A 20,861-nucleotide genomic window follows, 5' to 3' on the forward strand; every position below is an offset into this window, starting at 1 on the left:
ATACATAATAATCACTCATGATGGTTGTCATTAAAAAAGAGCAGTACACAGCATCACAGGAACAGCAAATGTCTGAATTAAAATTGAACCAGCCCCAATCAGAAGTTCAGATTCCAAAATAATCTCACAACTTGTCACATGAATCTAGATAGATGCTTACATATAGGACTAAGAACATGAATCGAGTAGATGCTTACCTCCACAATCATTCTCGAGACTTCAGTTACAGCTCCTATTTTTTAGGGGAAACTGTTAGTTGGCTTGTAGCATTCGAGTCTCATCCAACAACACATATGGCTTCAGTCATAGTTCAGTCCTAAGTCGGAAGAGCATTTTATGAATAAATTGGGAAATATTAAAATATTTCCTAAGTTGGATTAAATAGAACAATTTTAAAGGGGATTTGTAGTCACTTTTTTATTATAATAAAGATAAAAATGCCTTGGTGCTTTTCAAGGCAGTTTTATTAATGTATAATAAGGCCTTGAAATTAAACAGATCAGTTTTCCACAATCCATCATCTATAGCATCAATTTCTGGAGAAGATTGTGTAAGAGTTTTTGAGTCAACGTTTCGGATCACAGAGTTTCAAAGATCCTTTTGCTCTCTTATCTCCTGATGATGGATCACAGAGTGTGATCCGAAACGTTGACTCAAAAACTCTTACACAATCTTCTCCAGAAATTGATGCTATAAAGGCCTTGAAATTTAAACCTAGAGGAATAAAAATATATTTAAAAATGTCTTTTGAAATTTGAATAATTCATAGAAACCCTAATGCAGTTAGAACCTACTGGAGAGAGGGGAAAGAAAATAAAAAGAGATTTGGGAGTCATTTCTCATTCATTTGGGTTAATATTTTTGTCAGCAATTTTGATTTGAGAGCGGGAACCAATTGCAGCAGCAAATCAGACTCTTTGAAGACGAAAACCCTTGAAGGAGCAAAGCGGACAAAACCCCAGTTTACAGTTGAGGGAGATCTATACAAAGTATTCAATTGGGAATTACTGAAGCATTTTCCAAGGTGTATTTACAAAACAGACCGAAGAAGATAATTATTGTTAACCACATTTGCCAATCAGAATTGTTGCTGCAGATGTATGTCATTATTCATCCTCCTATCCTAACCATACCATCTCCCAGGCAAGAATTAATGCCATCCTTGGAAGCACAGGCCATTGCAACAGTTTGATTGGGGTAGGATCAGTTGAATAATTGCAGATCAGGGAAGCTAATAGCACATTTATTCATCCAATAATCTCCCGGGCTGTACATAATGCTGAAAGAAACCATTTTCAAGCAAATCAGAATCACTTTTTGGATCAGGCCTTTCAGCTTGGAGGCCACAGTTTATAACTTAATATTCATCAAGTAGCATTAAAATCAGGAAGACTCTAGACATCATCAGCAATTTGGCAGCAAATAAACAAATTCAGAAATTCCCCAGATCCGTACAGGTGTAGTATGAGTACGTAAACCTTGGCTAGAGAAGTCAAAATCAGAATTTATTCATTTTTTGATGTGAGTTGTTAAAAATAGTTATCTTGATGTTCACACTATGCATATTTCATATTGTCAAAAAATCCTAAAAAACTTCAACGAAAAAAAAAATTTAAAACTTATTTGGCAAAAACCAAAAAATTAGACCTCATCATATGCTGGTCAAAGTCAAAAAAGAGTCAAACAAAATCAACTATTTGCCTTAAAATTCCTATTGGGGATCTTTCAGTGATATCAGAGCATAATCCTACCAGCCTAAGGGATTTGAGTTCACTTCTAAGCAATGAAAATAAGGCATACAGGTTTTCCTCCGCGGAAGAGCACACAGGAATAAATAGATCATAATACAGATGATTCAGCAGATATGGGTGACTTACATGATGGTTGTAGGAGTCCCTAGCAAAGGGGAAGGCAGAAACAACTGGAGGGTTTTGACCAAAAGATGTTTAGGACTCGTGAATACACAGCCATGGATTGTACAGGTATTACATAGGTTACTGCATACCTTGATCAGTTGGATTTGGGTCAGCATAGAGATAGGTGTGGTAGACAAAACAATGGAATTAGGTTTGCTGGTCTCCTCCTTCACATGAAGGTGCATTTGGCTCTCACAAACGGGATATGACATGTATGCATATAGCAGATAGTTCCTACATTTCTCTCCTAGAGAGGAGCAGATATGAATAAGACCCATTGGAGGGTGTTAATTTTCACGACACAGTAATGGTAGCTACTGATGAGTGGCGAGTTGTTCCACAGCATGTCAAAGATGTTTTCCCACTACCCCCGTATTGTGAACAGCGCAAGGACTGCTTGGGGACTTGAGGAGATAGATTGCTCAAATAGCAGCAAAATGGAGATCTTAAGCCAGAGATCGGCAAGCTTGCCTTATCTCCTTTTGATGGTAACGGGAAGATTAGTGCACAGTCCTGGGTGCACAAACTTGATATATTACTGTCACTTAAGCCCATGCTTGAGCGCAAGGCAATCCAACTTGTTGTATTACACTTAGAGGGTATGGCATATCTTTGGTGGCACCATGGTTTGGTCACCCAAAACCATTGACCTATACATTCTTACAATGAATTCACAAAATAGCTTATTGTTAGATTTGATTGTAAGGATGTGGAGTTATATTACAGGGACCAAGTGTTGATGAGATAGACTGGTCACATTGAGACATACAGTAATGAGTTTCAATGCATGGTTGTCATGGTTTCAGAGATGTCTTCTAGGCGTGTAATGATGCTTTTTATTGAGGGGTTATAGGAGAGATTAAGAAGTTTGGTTAAGGCTTTTAAGCCCAAGACCCTTTACAAGCTAGGGTGGTTGTTGCACCACAAGAACTATTCCTTAGAACGTTCATCTTTATGATATTTAATACATGTCAAACTCCCTCTAAAACTGATATCAACCTTCTGACCACCTCATACAAGGTTGCCTCTGATGAAGTATCAGACTCCCTCTTCATATGGAAGGATACTCATAATCTCAATCATCAAAGATATTCACTTCAAGAGCCTTACTTTATCCAGACTGATCATTAGATGACTAATGAATTCTAGATCAAAGCTTATTTGAAGCTTCTGTCATAATATTTAGTCTGCACAATATTTGGTAGAATGAGTAAAGTATCAACCTTCTTTTCTTGCAAGAACATCCTTACACATAAGGAAAAGATCAAGGCAAATAACTCTTATAATACGTATACAATTAAGAGAGAAAATACGGTGAGTAGATAAATGGAATACTCAAAGCTAATGGATACTTATCTGTGCATCCTTGATATAAGTTGCTTTAATGAACCTAAGGAGATTCAAACATGTGACCGAGCTCTAATACCACTTGTTACAAGCTAGGCTTATCGTTGCACCAAAAGATTGACCTAGAAATGCCCGATTCAACCACTAGACTTATAGAACACAAGAGGCAGTTAAGCCATGTCATGAATCTCGAAGGGAAACATTGGCGGTTAGTCCAACAAACCCTAAAGGAGGTTATTCAAATCACTCTTGAGCTTGACACATCACCACCTACTACTTATCAGCGAAATAAGAAGCCTTCCAAGAGCGCAAAGTCATCTTAGAGGCCCCCTGCATCAGCCAAGAGTGCACTACCTACTACCAAAAGAGATCAAGAGGCAGATAACAAGTTGAGGAGGAAACTTTGCTTTATGTGAAAGGATCCTTGCTAACCAGACATTAATGTCTTGGGAAAGGCAAGGCACATCTCGTTAAGGTGCATTCATAGGTGGAAGATTAACATAACTGGATATCGGTTTAGAGGACAGCATGAATCAGGGTGAGTGGGAAACTTGGCAAGTTGGGCTAGGAGAGAGATACATGGACCAAGTCAAATGTAATCCTTGTCTCACTCTTGGAAGTACCTTGGATTCGTCCTTTTCACCCGTTGGGTAATTGGAGGAACAACATATGACTTCCCTTGTTAACAATCGTGTCACTCATAAATTTATTAATGGGGGACTGGTTGCTAGGCATAGATTGTAGACACAGAATTTTCCTGAGTTCAGCAAGATAGTTGAGATGGGTTTTGGATGAGATGCACCAAGAAGACAGCACAGCTTAGCATACAAATGGAATATTACACCTTGACAAATGATTTCTATGTTGTAGGTCTTGGTGAGATTGATGTAGTTTTGGCTATCTAGTGGTTACAGTCTATTGGCAGGTATGTGCAAGATTTCAAGAGGATGGAGTTAGAATTTATGGTTAATGGTAAGAAGTTTGTACTTGAAGCCCTTTCTGATGGCGGGTCTAGAGTCATTTTGGCACATAGATTGGAATCTTCCTTCACTCATCATGCTGACAGCTTGTTTGAGACCTCACTCTTTGGCATTCACAATATAAAGGTTGAGCATGTAGCATACAAGAAAAGGGTGCTTGTATCAACTGAAAATTTATCATCAAGGAAAATAAGGTAATTCTGAAGTTCCTAACTGTGGTGACATAACTTGTCTTCCAATTGATAGAGTAGCATTTTATTAAAAGGAGGGTGGTGAGTTGCATTCTACCATTGAGGTTAAACATGGGGCAAGCATGGGTCATGTTGTTGTTCGTGATACGCTTCATCAAAAACAGATTTCGTGTACTTTGGGGCAGCAGAAGATATGGTAGTATTTAATCAAAAGGAGGGAATGTAGTTGCATTCTACCATTGTGAGCACACATGGGACAAGCATGGGTCATCATGTTGTTAGTGATACTCTGCATCAAAAATCAGATTTTGTGTACTTCAGGGCAGCAAATATAGAGTTTTTTCAATGGCTGAATGAAGATTGATTGTGTAGACCTACCCAAGCAAAGATCACTGAAATTATACGAAATAAACAAAAAACAGAGGAAAATTTACCTTAGATCATTGTTTCTTCCTAGGAAAGAGTGTATACAGATTGAGCCAGCAAAGGAAGATATTGTTAATGTTTTGCATACAAAATATTGGATAAGCAGCAAATAAGAAAGAGAATAAACAATGCACAAAAGACGCAAGACATTTATCTTGGGAAAACCCTCCAACTAAAGGGAAAATCCCAGTCACACCAGAAAAATAATCTTTTATTTATAATAAAATGTTCCAATATAATGCTTTCACTTGATAAAATTAAATATAAAGAATTGAGAGACTCTTCATCTCACAACTGAAGGTCTCTTCAATTTCTAAAAACAAGTCTTTTCCTCTTCACATGACACATGACACATGTCGCTTCATTTAATATTATCTCAAATAACTATCATAAATATCTTCTCCAGCTGTAAACACAATATATAAGTATTAACTCATTTTCAACATATAGCAAAATCGGAGGTAAAGATCTCTATTGCAGCTATAATCTTCAACACTCCCTCTTAGTAAGAGAGAGATCTTTAGTATGGCAAGTATACATAGCTCCAACCAAAGATGTCAATACTAAATTCATATCACATAAAAAACATATCAGCTCAGCATAACATAATTCACTATAGTTACTTCATAAGCTTTGTTGTCAGCAAAAGTCTAAACACAGCCAATGGGATTAATTAGTGTCCGAAAGGTTACGTGACGGTTGAGTCACCCCTTTGGGAGATATATGTACATCATCCGAATTGAACTATGAATCATCATTGTACTCGTGATTGTATGTTCTGCTTATATGAATAAAGTACTATCTTGTTTCATGTCACATTCTAGTCTCTTAAGGCAATAACTATTTGTTTACCCTGTGCAATAAACATTTGGTGCCGTTGCTTGTCAAAACTGGTATCAAAGATGTGTTCCGAAGATTAATGTCGAGCTTTGTAGTCGGAATAAAGTAACTATTATGTTTAGTACTTCTTTAAGTTAGTCGGACTAGGTAGTTAGGAGGTGAGGGAATAAGTACTTGGATGTTTGTCATTGTACTCATGTTGGTTTTTGGTATTAACAAAAAAATCATTTCCTCGCCTACTGGTATTGTGGTATGAATGGTATGTTTTAGGTTTTACTTCATATGTATCAATTGGACTATTCTGTGTACCTCTGGAATTGTGCGATATTTCCACTACATTTTTGGCGTCGCTGCCTAAATCCAAACCTGGAGGTCGGCAGGATGGAGTAATGGGAAGGGCCTTTGTACCGCTCATCCAAGTAATAAATAGTGACAAGAAGAGGAGAAAATAACCAAGGAAGATCAGTTGACTCATGATTTAGTGACAAAGTGGGAAGTTGTCGTCAATCAATAAGTACGAAGGGAAGCCAGTGAGAGAACGGTCCCTGAAGGTACAGTAGGCAACGAACTTCTAGTGCCACTAGCGGTGTACGATCTCCTGGGAGAGATTCCTTGCCTGTTAGCAAGCAATTTGTTACGAGTAAAAGAGAAAGACAATAAAATTGATTCATGTCCCCGATTCCAAACATATATCCCAGGCAGGTACAAGGAGAAGAAACTAAGGAAGAAGTTGCCTTGAGGACACTATGTCTCCAATAGCAGTAGGAGAGATGTCATAACTTGAGGGGAGGATAAGGAGATTCCACGAGAATCCAAGAAGAGTTGATCAAGCATACAATCGAAGGTATAGCAAATTTGGTCATCTCAAAGACACCAGCAAGGAAGTTGGGATATAAAAATCCAGAGACACCTATAGGGAGAGATCTCCGACAGGAGCAAAGTCAAGAAGAGGATACTTTCAGTAGTTCCTCCTCAAGAGAGAACTTCCAGTTTAGAAGAGGTGTTCCATCAAGAGGAAGTGTTCTGTCAGGAGGAAGTGTTCCGTCAAGAGGAAGTGTTATGTCGGGAGGAAGAGTTCCATCGAGAGAAAGTGTTCCATCAGGAGGAAGAGTTCCATTAGGAGTAAGTGTTCCATCTGGAGGAGGTGTCCCATCGGGAGGAGGTGTTGGAACAAGTGTTCCCACAAGAGGGAAAAAACCTCACATAATGGCAATAGACAAACAAAAATTACCAAGATTCACAAGGGATGGTTCAGAGGACCCCGCTCGCCACTGTAAAACATGTATAACAATATGGCAAGCGAATGGAGAAAATGACAATGTAGAATGGCTGAAAGCTTTCTTGGCCACACTAAGGGGTATTGCCATTGATTGGTATACCGGTTTAGAGGCAACAAAGAAAAACACATGGGATAATATCCGCACAGCCTTCGAGGAAGAATTCAAACTCCTTAAGGATGATGATGAAATAGTAACAAAGATTTATAACACACGGCAAGGGAAGAGTGAACTCGTCGAAGCCTACAATAGAAGAATGAAAGAGTTGATAGGGAAATTAGACAACAAGCCGATAGATGGACTAAAGAAACAATGGTTCATCGAAGGATTAACACTATCCCTCAGTAAAAAGATGAAGATAGTCCCACCATTGACCTTTGGGGATGCATGTACCCGTGTCATGGACATAGAAAGCGAGAGTAAAACTTCCAAGGCAAGAAGGCATGGAAGCGCGAGTGAAAGTTCCGAGGAGAGCAAAGAAGAATCCAAAACCATTCAAGCCCTGAGAAAAGACCTAAGGTGAATGATGAAGGAAGTGGCAGGGGGTAAAGAAAAAAAGAAAGAAAGGAGAGAACTTTGGTGTACTGAGTGTGAAAAAGATCATACAAAAGGAGCATGCCCAAAGGAAGCATTTTGTGAGATTTGTCAAGTACTGGCGCATGCAATTAAAGATTGCCGCAACAATTTAAAAACAAGGAGCGCTAAAGTATTCTTGACCCAAGGGGGGCAATCCACACCCCCTCCACTCTGCCAAAGAACACAAATATAGAAGCATCACTAGGAGGGTACAGAAATAACAGGAGAGGAAGTAATAATAATAGCAATAACAACACACCCCAACGTCCACTCCAGTATAATTCCAAGGGGAGCCCAGTGAACCAATGTAGGAGATGCAATGAATGGGGACATTTTGCACGAGACTGTCAAAGCGACAACTGGAGAAATGCTCTATAAATGGTGTGGGCCATGCAATCATGAGGATGCAAATTGCCCAAGACAGAAGGGGGTAAATATGCTAGACATTGAAGATCAAGAAGATGAAATTCTTGTAATCACCAAGATGCAAGCTAGAAAATTAACATATCTGGATGCTACTATAGAAACCGAAAGATTTCAGGAAACAAAGAAACACATTCAAGATAGAATGAGAGAGGCAGGAAAGACAAAACCAAAAAAGCCTACTTCAAATAGGGGTGTCACGAATATTGTGCGGTAAGTGCTGGAAACTGCTATCCCAGTGAAAATAGGTGATTTATTAGAAACAGTACCCCAACTGTAGGTAGCACTAACACAGGGGGCAAACCCGAGAGGGATAACCTCAAAGAAAGAGGAGGGAGAAGTACGGACAGAAGACAATACACTGTTCACCATAGGGATGGGGAGAACACCAGCGGTAGTAGAGATGGAGATACTAGGGTGCAAACTCTCAAATACTATTGTGGATGGAGGTTCCAATGTAAATGTCTTATCAAAAGAAACATGGAAGGAAATAGGGAAACCTACACTCTGGCCCCCAATACTTCAACTAGTGGGAGAGGACCAACATGGAATCAAGAGGATAGGAACGCTAATGGGACAAAAAGTCATAGTTGGTACGCAACAACTTTTTATTGATTTTGTGGTTATCACTTTAGAGAACAAAGGGTACGATGCTTTATTAGGCAGGAGATGGTTGGCCGCAGCAAAAGCTACCCGTAACTAGAAATGGAACACGCTATCTATTGAGACTGAAGGAAGAAAGTACATTATAGATCTCAAGAACCAGTCAGTAAGTCAGGACTTGACATCAGACTCCGAAGGAGAAAACAATGAAGGGATGGAACCAAACAAGGAAGGGGTGCTCAGACTAGGGGAATGCAAATGACAACACAAGTTCCCTTAATGGATTATTCCACCGGCAAATGGGAGACTATGAAGTTTTCCACGCAGAATGTAATATGTTGCAAATACAAGAATCTCAGTCGGAAGGAAGGTACTTGGAGGAGTACACGAAGTATAAAGAGAATGGGGCAATAAAGTTATCTACTCTAGATAATAAACTAGTAAAAGACCTCAACAGTAGGCCTAAATTAAAGACATACGAAGAAAGGAAAGAACGGGTCCCTAGTTATTTCATAAGTACAGAAGCAAAAAGTAACGGAGAAGAAATAAATCTCCACCCTAAGTCTTATAAAGCCATATCAACACACACTGGAATCACAATCATACGAAGGGAGACCAACAATCGTACGAGGGGAATAAGTATGGATGGAGCCAGCAAGAGGAGGATACTAAAGGTTGTACGAGACAAGGAAGTAGAGGTCGTGTGGAAGGAGACAGTCGTACAAGTGGTCATACCAGAGGAGGCACCAGCTGTAAATCTTGAAGAAGACGGAACAATCGTACAACAAGGGGAAAGCGTGGGAACTTTTCAGAAGGGCACCATACGAAAGACACTCGTACAACAGGCATCCGTACAGCAAACAATAGTACATCAGGCATCCGTACGGTAGAGGCTAGTACATGGCATTTTTGTATGGTAGGCAATAGAGGAAGTACACCAGGCATCCATACCAAAGGCAAAAGAAGTACAGTAGGACATTTTTAGACAGGCATTATCAGTACATGAGGCATCCATACAGTAGGTAATAGAGGGAGTACGAGAGGCATCCGTACCATAAGGCAAGGGAAGAAATGCCTGAGCCATCATCCGTACGAAACGAAGAAGCATCTGTATGGGAGGAGGCATCCGTACGGAAGGAGGCGGCAAAGACATCCATACGAGGAAGGCCATCCATACGAGAGGTAAGGCGGGAAGTGTTCATACGGCAGGAAGAGTTTGTATGATAGGAAGTGTCCATCTGGTAGAGGGCGCCCGTACAGCAGGAGGTAATAAGAAGAAAGACAGCCATACTCAAGGCAGAAAGCAGCTTAGGGCTGTACGGTGGTAGTTCATATATACACCTAGGCCATACCACATTGCCATACAAGACAGCTGATCCAGACCTACAACGACTACGGAGAGCTCTGAGCACAAGGATGTCCTCCCATCCTTCTTGAAGTCAAAGTTCTTTTTGTTGTTTTCTTGTTTAGCGGCCGTCTAGAAGACAAGTTTTTTTGAGGGGGGGATAGATGTAGTCGGAATAAAATAACTATCATGTTTAGTACTTGTTTAAGCTAGTTGGGCTGGGTAGTTAGGAGGCGAGGGAATGCGTCAGTTGGTTTCCAACCGACCGACCCTTCTATAAGTACTTGGATGATTGTCATTGTACTCATGTTGGTTTTTGGTATTAACAAAGAAATCATTTCCTCGCCTACTAGTTTTGTAGTATGAATGGTATGTTTTAGGTTTTACTTCATATGTATCAATTCGACTATTCGGTGTACCTCTAGAATTATGTGATATTTCCACTCTACAAACTTGCTCAATAAAGATCAAAATAAAATAAAATAAAATAATGATGTGTGCACAGCACGGGAAGCATTAATCCTCATGCAACATGCAGAACGAAGGCAGAAATTTCAACAACTCGCCAATGGGCACCTAGGTGGTATTAGTGAAGGAGCATTGACCGATGGAGTGCATTCACCTAACCGACCGAGAAGTACCAAGGACTTTCTCGAAGAGACAGGGCAAAGGTTAAATTTGGTTGAAGAGACGAGGGAGGAGTACCTAAACTTGTATATGCCAAGGGTAGAGAATCTGCATGGCTCGAGGTGCCGAAGGAGCACGAGCGTGGGGTGAACTCTTCATCCCCGATACACCAGACAAAAGGATACAAGCTGAGAATTGAACAACCTTGCTTCTAGAAGACCTCTTCACACCACAAACTAACGCAGTTGTCCAGAGTAGCGCAGTTGTGTAGAACAATGCGAGTACACTGAATAGTGCAGGTACATAGTACAACGCGGGTGTGCAAAACAACACGGATGCACAACAAGCACAGACACAACAAACCATAGATGTGAGTATCGCCGATTAATCAACGATATGAGATAAAATCGCGATTTTTTGGGGCCGGCGATTTAGTCACCCCAAAAATCGCGATTTTTTTTTGCAGATTTTTTCCAAAAAATCGCAAATTAATCGCCTAAAAATCGCAATTTTTTGCAAAAAAATCGCCCGCGCCCGGCAGTCACATAAAGTGAGGAAAAAACACGTTTTTTTCATTATGTTTTTACATTGCTTAGGGTGTTTTGGAGAGGAGAGGATAGAGAAGGAGTTCTTGGCAAGAAATAGGCAGAATCAAGTGCATTTGGAGGCCTTTTGATTCGATTTCTTCGTTACTAGGTAAGTGATTTGAATCTTTGTTTTTTGCTTTTGCAAGAGATTGTATTTTTTTTTCTTGCATGTAAATGGATAAAAATACATTCCTAATTAGTTAGGAATGCATTTGATGAATGTAAGCAAGATTAAATGCATTCATTTGCATTTTTTTCCATTCTAGATCGAATTTATGATAAAAATTTGCCCTTTTAAAAAAAATTTGAAACCCTAGCAGCTAGTTTGTTTGAATGTTATTTGGATTTCAATTTATTGGTGTTGTTATTGGAATGTTGCTTGAATTCTTTGTTTAACTGTTAACTTTGATCTTGTTATAATTTATTTATAGTTTTTTTTTTAAATTTGTATGTGTAGGCAGCCCGCAGCAGTTTTAAATGGCAAACAAATGGCCATTGACTCCATGCCCCTCAGGCTACATTGGCACCAGGCCAAAGAATGCGAGAGATCAAGCATGGAAATATGCCTATGAAGCACCCGATGAACCAACCAAAGTGATTTGCATTCGATGTGAAAAAGTAATATCCGGGGGCATTTACCGGCTCAAATATCACATCGCAGGGATCTCAAAACATGATACGAATCCTTGTGAGAATACAACAGAAGAAATAAAAAGGTTTGCAAATGCCTTGCTCACAGTTGGAGAGCAAAAGAAATTGCAAAGAGAGCGGAATAAATTGCATGTCAGGGCAGCCATAGCAGAGACCCAGGGCAGTTTCATTGATGTTCAGGAGGAGGAGGCAGCCATTGAGAGCATGGCTGGCTCTTATCGTGGGCCGCGTGTCCGCAAACAGGGTGTTTTTTTCTTTCACGAGTTCCACTCCCACTCCCACTCCTACACCTCCTAGCACTTCCGCACCATCAGGATCAGCAGGTGCTTCTGGGATAGGGAGCTATTTTGTGCCGAGGCACACACCTGGTGCACAACCTTCATTAGAGGCCACTAGATGGAATAAGGAGGTCCATGACCAGTTGGACAATGCACTAACAGATTTCTGGGTTTTCAACAACCTTCCTATTAGTGTTGTTGACAGTCCCTATTGGGAGGCTTTGGCCACAGGGTTGACAGTTGCAGGAAAGGGGTACAAGTCCCCTTCTCGTTTTGTGTTGGGTGGCAGGTAAGCGAATAATTTTATTACACTCGATTTCCTTTTAATTTTTAACTTTTTACTTAGTTCTAAATTTTAATTAATTTATCTAGAAATTAGAATGTTGATTAGTAAAGTCTAAATCAATTTTAAATTACTAAGAATCTAAGACATAACTAAATTTTGTTTTTGTAGGCTTATTGGAAATGCTGTTGAGAGGGCCAAAGCATTTGTTGAGGAACAGAAACAAGAATGGACAAAATTTGGTTGCACCATTATTTCTGACGAGTGGACGGATGGGAAGAGCAGGACCATAATTAATTTTTTGGCCTGCTGTAATGATAATGTGGTGTTCCTGAAATCAATCGATGCCTCCAACAAGGTAAAAAATGCTCAGACATTAGCATTGATGTTGGAGAACATGGTCTTAGAGATTGGCATTGAAAATGTGGTGCAAATCATCACAGACAATGCTGCTGCATATGTATCAGCAGGTAAACCGTAATTTTATGTTGCATGTGCATTGTGAATTTCACAACAAGAATTTTTAATAGTTTGATATATTTGAAAAGTTGGAAACTAATTAGTATTTGCTTTTACAATTGGCAAGAAAACTCCTACAGCAGAGGCACCCCACTCTCTCTTGGACCCCGTGTGCAGCACATGTCCTTGACCTTCTTTTGGAGGACATGGGCAAACTTGAGTGGGTCACTCCAATTGTGGAGGATGCAAGGCGAGTGACAAAATACATATACAATCACCCATGGGTCCTTAGCCTGATGAGAGAGCACACTGATGGCAAAGAAATTGTCAGGCCTGCCGTCACAAGGTTTGCAACGATTTTTTTGACATTGCAAAGCATTCTCGATAATTTGGCTTCTTTGAAGCAAATGTTTGTTTCCAAAAAATGGCTTGCTTCCACATTTTCAAAGAAGAGTGAAGGAGAGAATGTTGTGCGGATTGTGTTTGATAAATATTTTGAAGATAAGGCTGATGAAATAGTAAAGGTAACTACAAAACTTTAAGTTTTAGTTTACACTTTACAACTTTATAACATACTAAGTTTGTAACTCAAGTAAATAATAATTTTGTAACTTGTCAACTAATTTCAAATTTATATTGCAGGTGTCTGAGCCTTTAGTCGGAGTTTTGCGTTTGGTTGATGGAGACCAAACGCCAATGGATGAACTATATGAGGCCATGGACAAGGCCAAAGAATCTGTCAAAAATTACTACAAGGGGGAAAGCATCAAATATGAACCCATTTGGCAGATCATTGATAGAAGGTGGAATAATCAGCTTCACCAACCCATTCGTGCAGCAGGATATTTCCTCAACCCACGTTTTAGGTATACTGTAAGCTCATTCTTACTCAAATTTAAGTTAACGAAGACTTGAGTTCATTTTGCTTTCGTAGGGTGTTGGGTGTGTACTAAAATTGGAAGACTTATTTGTTTTTGGTTTTTGGTTTTAGGGCTGATGGTACATATGCAGATCCTGATGGAGAGGTCATCAGAGGCCTAAGTGAGTGCGTCGAAAAGATGGTAACCAGCGAGGAAACAAGAGATAAAATCATCGTTGAGCAGGAGATCTTCACTTCAGCAAGAGGCAAGGTGTTCTCCACTTCTCTCTACAAGAGAGCAAGGCTTACACAAACCCCAGGTAATACATTTGCAAACTTCTAAATCTCAAATGCTAAATTAATATTTATGTTTCATTTTTTGTTGTCTATTAGTATTTTCTAACTTGTACAATTTTTGTGATGCAGTGTCTTGGTGGACCACTTGGGGTGCAAGCACTCCAAATCTTGCAAAATTTGCTCTCAGAATCCTATCACAGCCTTGTAGCGCATCACATTGTGAGCGCAACTGGAGTTTGTTTGAGGCCATCCACACAAAAAAGAGAAACAGGTTGTCCCAAAAGAGGATGAATGACATGGTCTATGTGCAATATAATCTTAAATTGCGCATGAAAAAGGCGCAACAAGATCCTCCTGGGCCAATCGATTTGGATGAGATAGATCCTTATTATGATTGGACGGCACAGGAGCAGGCTCCCTTATTTACACAGGAGGACATCTCCAATTTGGAGAGGGAGGCCGCGGAGGAGGCTGCGGAGGAGGAAGGGGGTGGAACTGGATATGACATCGATTTGGATGACATCGAGGAGGGCGATGATGAGGATGATGACATTGAGCTTACTGCAAAGGACCTTGACATCTTGCGCGCAGCGAATGTGGAGATACCGACATCTAGTTCTATAGCTACACCATCTCCTGCATTGGCACAGACACAGACACGGGCACAAACCCTGCGGGGTTCTAGTTCTAGAGCTTTACCCTCTCCCGCACTCGCTAGTAAAGTGACTGGGAAGAGGAAGATGTAGTCCTGTATTTGACATTTGTACTTATTTGTAGTCATGTTGATGTGCTTATTCGAACTCTTTACATTTGACACTTTATTTATGAGAATACTTCTCATGTGTTGTGAACTTGTTAGTTGTTAGTAATTTACAACTTGTCACTACTTACTTGTTAGTAATTTACCAATTAATAACTCTTTTTGCATTGATATATATCTAAACATGATTGTTTCTTATGTATTGTTAGTAATTAAGTCATTAGATGCAAAAAAACATTGAATTCTGTAAAAAAATCGCATTTTTTTATTAAAATTTAGTGGTTTTTAAGTTCCCGATTTTTTCCCCGATTTTTTCCCGATTTCTCTCGATTTTTCCCGATCAAACTTTTTCAGGCCTAGGCGATTAATCTCCTCAGGCGATTTTTATATCAATGCAACAAACAATGCAGAAATTAACAATGGCAGGGCTAAAGGAGAAACTACCTAAATTTAATGGTAACAGGATGGTTGATCCAGTTCGACATTGTTAAACGTGTGAAACAATATGGACTATGAATGGCATAACAGATGAAGATGACTGGATCCGGCAATTTCCAACTACCCTATAAGGTGTAGCAATCAATTGGTTTTTAGACATTGACAAGAAGAAGCTAGCTACATGGGTGGGTGTCAAGAAAGAATTTATAGCAGAATTTTGAATACTCAGAGATGACAATGAGATTGTAGCGGAAATTTATAGTACAAAGCATGGGAAGAATGAAAACAGTTTGCGTATATGAGAGGAGATTGAAGGAGCTGGCAGGAAAGATGGAATACCCACCAGCAGATGGGTTGAAGAAAAGATGGCTTGTCAAAGGGCTTCAAACAACATTGCGAAAAAAGATGAAAATAGTACCTCCAACATCATACATTGATGCATATAACCGCGCAATGGACTTACAGAGTGAACACAAAATCAGGAAAAAGAAGAAAGATCTTCGGATTCTAAAGACACGTCCTCTGAAAGTAGCGATAAGGAATCGAATAAAAAGATTTGGGCATTACAAAAATATATGCTCTGTATGATGAAAGAATTTAAAAATATGAAAAAGAACCCTGGCCAAAACAGAGAAGAAGAACTATAGTGTACGGACTGCAAGGAGGAGAGCCACACAAGGGGCTCATGCCCCATGAACCAGTTTTGTGATATCTGCCAGATTGCGAGACATTCTACCAAAGAATGCCCGTTCAATGTGAAAACAAAAGGTCACCAACAAGTGCTATTGACGAAATAAGTGTCCACCTCAAGAGCTATGGGAACAAATACAAACAATGGCGCGATAACTTCAGGAGGGTATTGAAACAACAACTGACACGGAAGAGGAGGCAACAGCAATAACAACAATAACGGGGGTTGTAGTCGGGTACAATACAATCCAACCGGACAGCCAATGATACAATGCCGCATGTGCAACCTATGGGGCCACTTTGTCAGGGATTGTACTGCGAAGGGAACACCACAACTATTATGTAGATGGTGTGGTCCTGGAGACCACAATGACTCGAAATGCCCTAAGCCCAAGGTGAACCTGTTGATTATAGAAAGATGTGAAGAAGAAACATAAGCAATAACTCGCGCACAAGCGAAAAAGGTAGCATAACCAGATTAGGTAGAGGAAAAGAAAAGGATGCAATAGGCAAAAACAAAAATAGATAAGGGGTTGAGGCCGAAAGAATGCAAATAAAGGACACTACCAGTACCTCAAGGAGGAACCAGTCAGAACATAACATAATACGACAGGTAATGCAAGCTGACCTATGAAACTAAACAACATTGCAATGCCTCAGTTACAGACAGCAATCTTAAACATGACACCATCCCCAAAGGTGGTGAACGAGCTAGGGAAGAACACCTGCAATGGAAGTAGAACTACTACGGTAGACCCAATGCTACTCACGCTGAAGACAGGAAGGCACCTTGCAATAGTTGAGATGGGTATTCTTGGAACCATCCTAACAAACGCCTTCATAGATGGAGGATCAAGTGTAAATGTACTGCTTGAGGAAACATGGAAGAAGTTGGGACAACCAATTCTATGGTCACCTACATTCCGATTGCTTAGCACCGATCAACACGAAATCAAACCCTTGGGAACTCTAATGATGCAAGCTGTAACGATCAGGGCACAACCCTTCTCAATCGACTTTGTGATCATTCCATTGAAAAGGAAAGGTTATGATGCCATCCTCGAAAGGGGCTAGTTGTTATAGGCAAAGGTGAAACATGTCTGGAAAAGGAACACTCTTTCCATGGAAAGAGGTCATAGGTTCGTAATTGACCTACACACCCAGATGGTGGGAGATGTGGCGTCTTCAAACTCCAAAGCTGAAGGAGGAGACTACGAAGGAAAGAAAAGGATGGAACCCAATGAAGAAGGAATCCTGAAACTAGAAGGATGATTCAATGATGACGACTTGGACTCAGTGAATGGCCTACTCCATTGGCAAATGGAGGACTATGAACTCTTTCCGAGTTGTCACATGTTAGGGGTGGAAGAAGGAAGTAAGGGAGATGGAAAGAACAAATTTCCAACAGAATACAAAGAAGTCAAAGAAGGGTAGGCACCAATAGATGAAACACCTACACATACATTCAACAATAAAAAACCTATTAAATATGAAGAACCCACGGTGAAGACTGTGAACTTAGGAGATTAGGCCAACCCCAAGAACATTTTTGAGAGAGATGATTGCAATCCAGTACTAAAAGCAGCAGCATTCAAGATTTCATGGAGTATAAGGATATTTTCCTGTGGACATACAAAGACCTAAAGGAGGTACCGCCAGAATTGTGTGTCCACCGCATTGCACTAATACAAGTAGTACCCGTACAGAAGCGACCGTACCACATGAATAAAAAGTTTTAAAACTATGCCGCATAGATCACAAGCAAGATTAACCGAATGCTTGATGCAAGCATTATTTTTCAAGTACAGACAAGTGAGTGGGTGTCTCCAATTGTGATATCACTAAAAAAGGATACCACTCAAATAAGAATATGCATGGATTTTCGCTGTCTAAATGCAATAATAATTAAGGATCCATTCCCAATATCATTTACTGAGAGAATTTTGGAGGAAGTTGCCAGGCACAAAATATATTCAGTCATGGATGGATTTTCTGGCTACAACCAGATATCCATCGCTAAGGAAGATAAGCTGAAAACAACCTTTGTGGTGGAAGATGAAGTCTACACCTACAACTGGATGTCATTCGGTCTATAACACCTCGACAATGTTTCAAGGAATCATCCTACACATCTTCGACAAGATGTCAGTAGGGAACTTCAAAGCTTTCTTAGACGATTGGTCATTTTTCAGCGCAAAGGACAAGCACCTAACTGCACTCAAGGAGTGTATGGAAAGATGCAGACGGGCACGACTAGCACTAAACCCTAAGAAGTGCAGATTCATAGTGCCTTGGGGAAAACTATTGGGACACATCGTGTGCAAGGCCGGCTTGAAGATAGACCCGGATAAGGTCCTAGTGATTCTAGAAATGTCACTATTGACAAATGTGACCGAAGTAAAATCATTCCTAGGACACATAGGGTACTACTGGAGGTTTATTAAAAACTTTACCAAAATATCTTACCCTCTCGACAAACTAACTTACAAAGGAGATATTAAAGACTTCGCCAAAATATTTTACCCTCTCGACAAACTAACTTACAAAGGAGAACCCTACAAATGGGAAACAGAACAGGATGAAGTTTTTCAAGGGTTCTTGAAAACATGACTAGCCATAGCACTTATTTTATCTTACCCCAACTGGGATAAGGAGTTCCACATGCATGTTGATGCGTCAAATTTTGCAATTGGAGCAACACTAGCACAGATAGGTGATCATGGATTAGACCACTCGATGTACTTTGCAATTAGACTCTTGTCGAAAGCAAAAAAAGACTACAGCACAACTGAGAGGGAAGCTCTCAGAATGGTTTATGTTGTGCAAAAGTTTAGGCATTAGCAACCTTGTTCATGTTTTTTGTAGACCATCAAGCTTTGCTATATTTGGTGAATAAACCAATCATTCAAGGACAGATAAGTAGATGGTTACTTCTTCTATAGGAATTCACATTTAAAATTGTACTACAGCCCAGGAAAAGCCATGTGAGCGCAAACCACCTCTCCAAAATCAAGTCAAGAGAACCACCTGAGGGGATTAATGATGACTTTCTAGATGCACAATTGTTTCAAATCATGGTACGCAAGTATTGGAGAGTATCTTTCAATGGGTTAGTTCCCTAGGGAAATGCAACCAAACGAAAGACAGCAACTCATACTAAGAAGCCAAAAAATCCAATTGATCAACGAGCTACTATACAAGGTGGGACCTAACCAAATCCGTCGGCGATGTGTTATTGAGGAGGCAATACCGAGAGTATTAAAAGAAGCACATTAAGGGCCTGCACACGGACATATGGGGCCGGACACAATTGCACGCAAGATACTTCTTGCAGGATTATGATGGCCTATCGTGCACGATGATGCCAAGGAGTGGGTCGTTGGATGTAACACATGTCAAAGAGTCGAAAAACCATTGAAAAGAGATTTCATGCCCTTAAACCCCTCACATGCACAACTATTCGAACAATGGGTACTAGACTTTGTTGGACCCCTAAAGGTAAGCAAAGCCCACATATGTCGATACATTGTCATAGCAATGGAGTACCTCACAAAGTGGGTAGAGGCACGGGCCCTACCAAACAACTCTGCACTGAGCACAACGAGATTTATCTACCAGCAAATCATTACAAGGTACGGTATTCCACTTCAGTTAACAAGCGACCAAGAAGGACATTTTGTCAACCATGTCATTATATTACTTACGACAAAATTTAAAATCTACCATTTACTCTAAAGCCCATACTACCTGAGAGCAAATAGACAAGTAGAATCAATGAACAAAATCTTGATTTCAATGATCTATAAATCGTGCAGCATTGAAGGTGAGGATTGGGAATAGAAGTTGTCATCAGCATTATGGGCTTACCGTACCTCCTAGAATGTCACCACGGAACACACCATTTTAGTTGATGTATGGTCAAGAGGCCTTTGTACGAACAGAGTTTATGGTACCGAGCTTACGAATAGCAATTGAAAACAAGTTGGGAGACATGGAGAGTCTCAAGGAGGGGTTATATAACTTGAATAAGCTCGATGAACGAAGACTACGAGCACAATGGGCCACGGAAGTTTCACAGCTTAGGTGCAAGGTTTGGCACGACAAGCACTTGAAACTAAACAAATTCCAACCAGGCCAATTAATATTGAAATATAACAGGCAGAATGAGATCAAACCTGGCAAATTCAAAGTAAAGTGGGTTGGACCATACAAGATTCGTGAAGTGGGTGCAATTACAAAGCAATCAAACTATGGACGTTGGACGGAATGGAAGTGACCAATCTAGTAAATAGTTCGAAGCTAAAAATCTACCATGAGAGGCATGAAGCCCGCGGAAATAAGGAGACCCGAACGAACAATTCGAGTTGAATGTGAAGAAAAAAAATGTACATAGAAGGAAATGGGGAGTAGAAAACATTTTATATTTAGATTGATTATTCATGAGATATATACATAAGGAAAGCGGGTTGAATATGAAATTCATCAACATTAAAAACATTCGAATTAAAATTTCATGGCAAACCACTAGAGGAGAGGAACCCAAAGAGGGTTTCTAGCAAACAGCAAGAATTCTAGGTGGTTTGGAAGGTCAGGAGATGGCTGGGAACCGTTTAGGAAACATGAAGGAAGGTTTTATTGGGGGAATAGGAATGAGAGATGACAGAATGGGAATATAACTTTTAGGGAAAGCTTTCAATCGAAGAAAGTGGGCCAGAGCATTGAAAACAAATGGCAAAATGGGAGAGCAAGACAATGAAAATGGAAAGAGAACACACCCGGTGCAAAGATTTACATCCGTGAATTTGGGCGGGAAGGTAGTTTTTGAAAATATAGCAAAAAAAACTGAGAAAACCACAAGCAGTAGAAAATCAAGAGAAATGAATGGTTGAGGATCAGCAGTGGACGCGTTGCACAGTGGAGAAAATAGTGCTAGATAGGTGTTTGATAAAGGAGAGAAGTGACTTTCTGGAGAAAAACGCTTTATTTCTAAAGTGGGGAGGGCCAAAGT

At 40.1% G+C, this 20,861-nt stretch overlaps 2 protein-coding genes across 15 annotated transcripts in view; one reads left to right on the forward strand and one right to left on the reverse strand.

Moving 5' to 3' along the window:
• The window catches only part of LOC149539149 (pre-mRNA-processing protein 40A-like), a 249,680-nt gene that overhangs the window by 201,453 nt on the left and 27,366 nt on the right, over positions 1-20,861 (reverse strand). The window lies entirely within an intron of this gene.
• On the forward strand, positions 11,464-13,924 carry LOC149539152 (uncharacterized). Of its 2 annotated transcripts, XR_016356167.1 has the most exons (3): positions 11,464-12,356; positions 12,522-13,333; positions 13,452-13,924. XR_016356167.1 is itself a non-coding variant. In XM_089800473.1 (2 exons), the coding sequence occupies exons 1-2, from the start codon at positions 11,962-11,964 to the stop codon at positions 12,829-12,831; spliced, it is 705 nt and encodes a 234-aa protein (XP_089656599.1). In that variant the 5' UTR covers positions 11,464-11,961; the 3' UTR covers positions 12,832-13,445. The 2 variants fall into 2 exon arrangements, 1 of the variants encoding a protein (XP_089656599.1); XM_089800473.1 differs by lacking the exon at positions 13,452-13,924 and having other exon boundaries at positions 12,522-13,445.

The sequence above is a fragment of the Cupressus sempervirens genome, chromosome 9 (assembly GCF_028749045.1).
Source record: "Cupressus sempervirens isolate cs-2001-9-10 chromosome 9, ASM2874904v1, whole genome shotgun sequence".
In the NCBI taxonomy this organism is placed as follows: Eukaryota; Viridiplantae; Streptophyta; class Pinopsida; order Cupressales; family Cupressaceae; genus Cupressus; species Cupressus sempervirens.

Excerpts from the sequence above, each read along its gene's own strand:
- LOC149539152 (XM_089800473.1), top strand. The coding sequence starts at position 11,962 with ATGTTCAGGAGGAGGAGGCAGCCATTGAGAGCATGGCTGGCTCTTATC. Across the intron at positions 12,357-12,521 it reads CGTTTTGTGTTGGGTGGCAG|GCTTATTGGAAATGCTGTTG; the intron begins GTAAGCGAATAA and ends TTGTTTTTGTAG.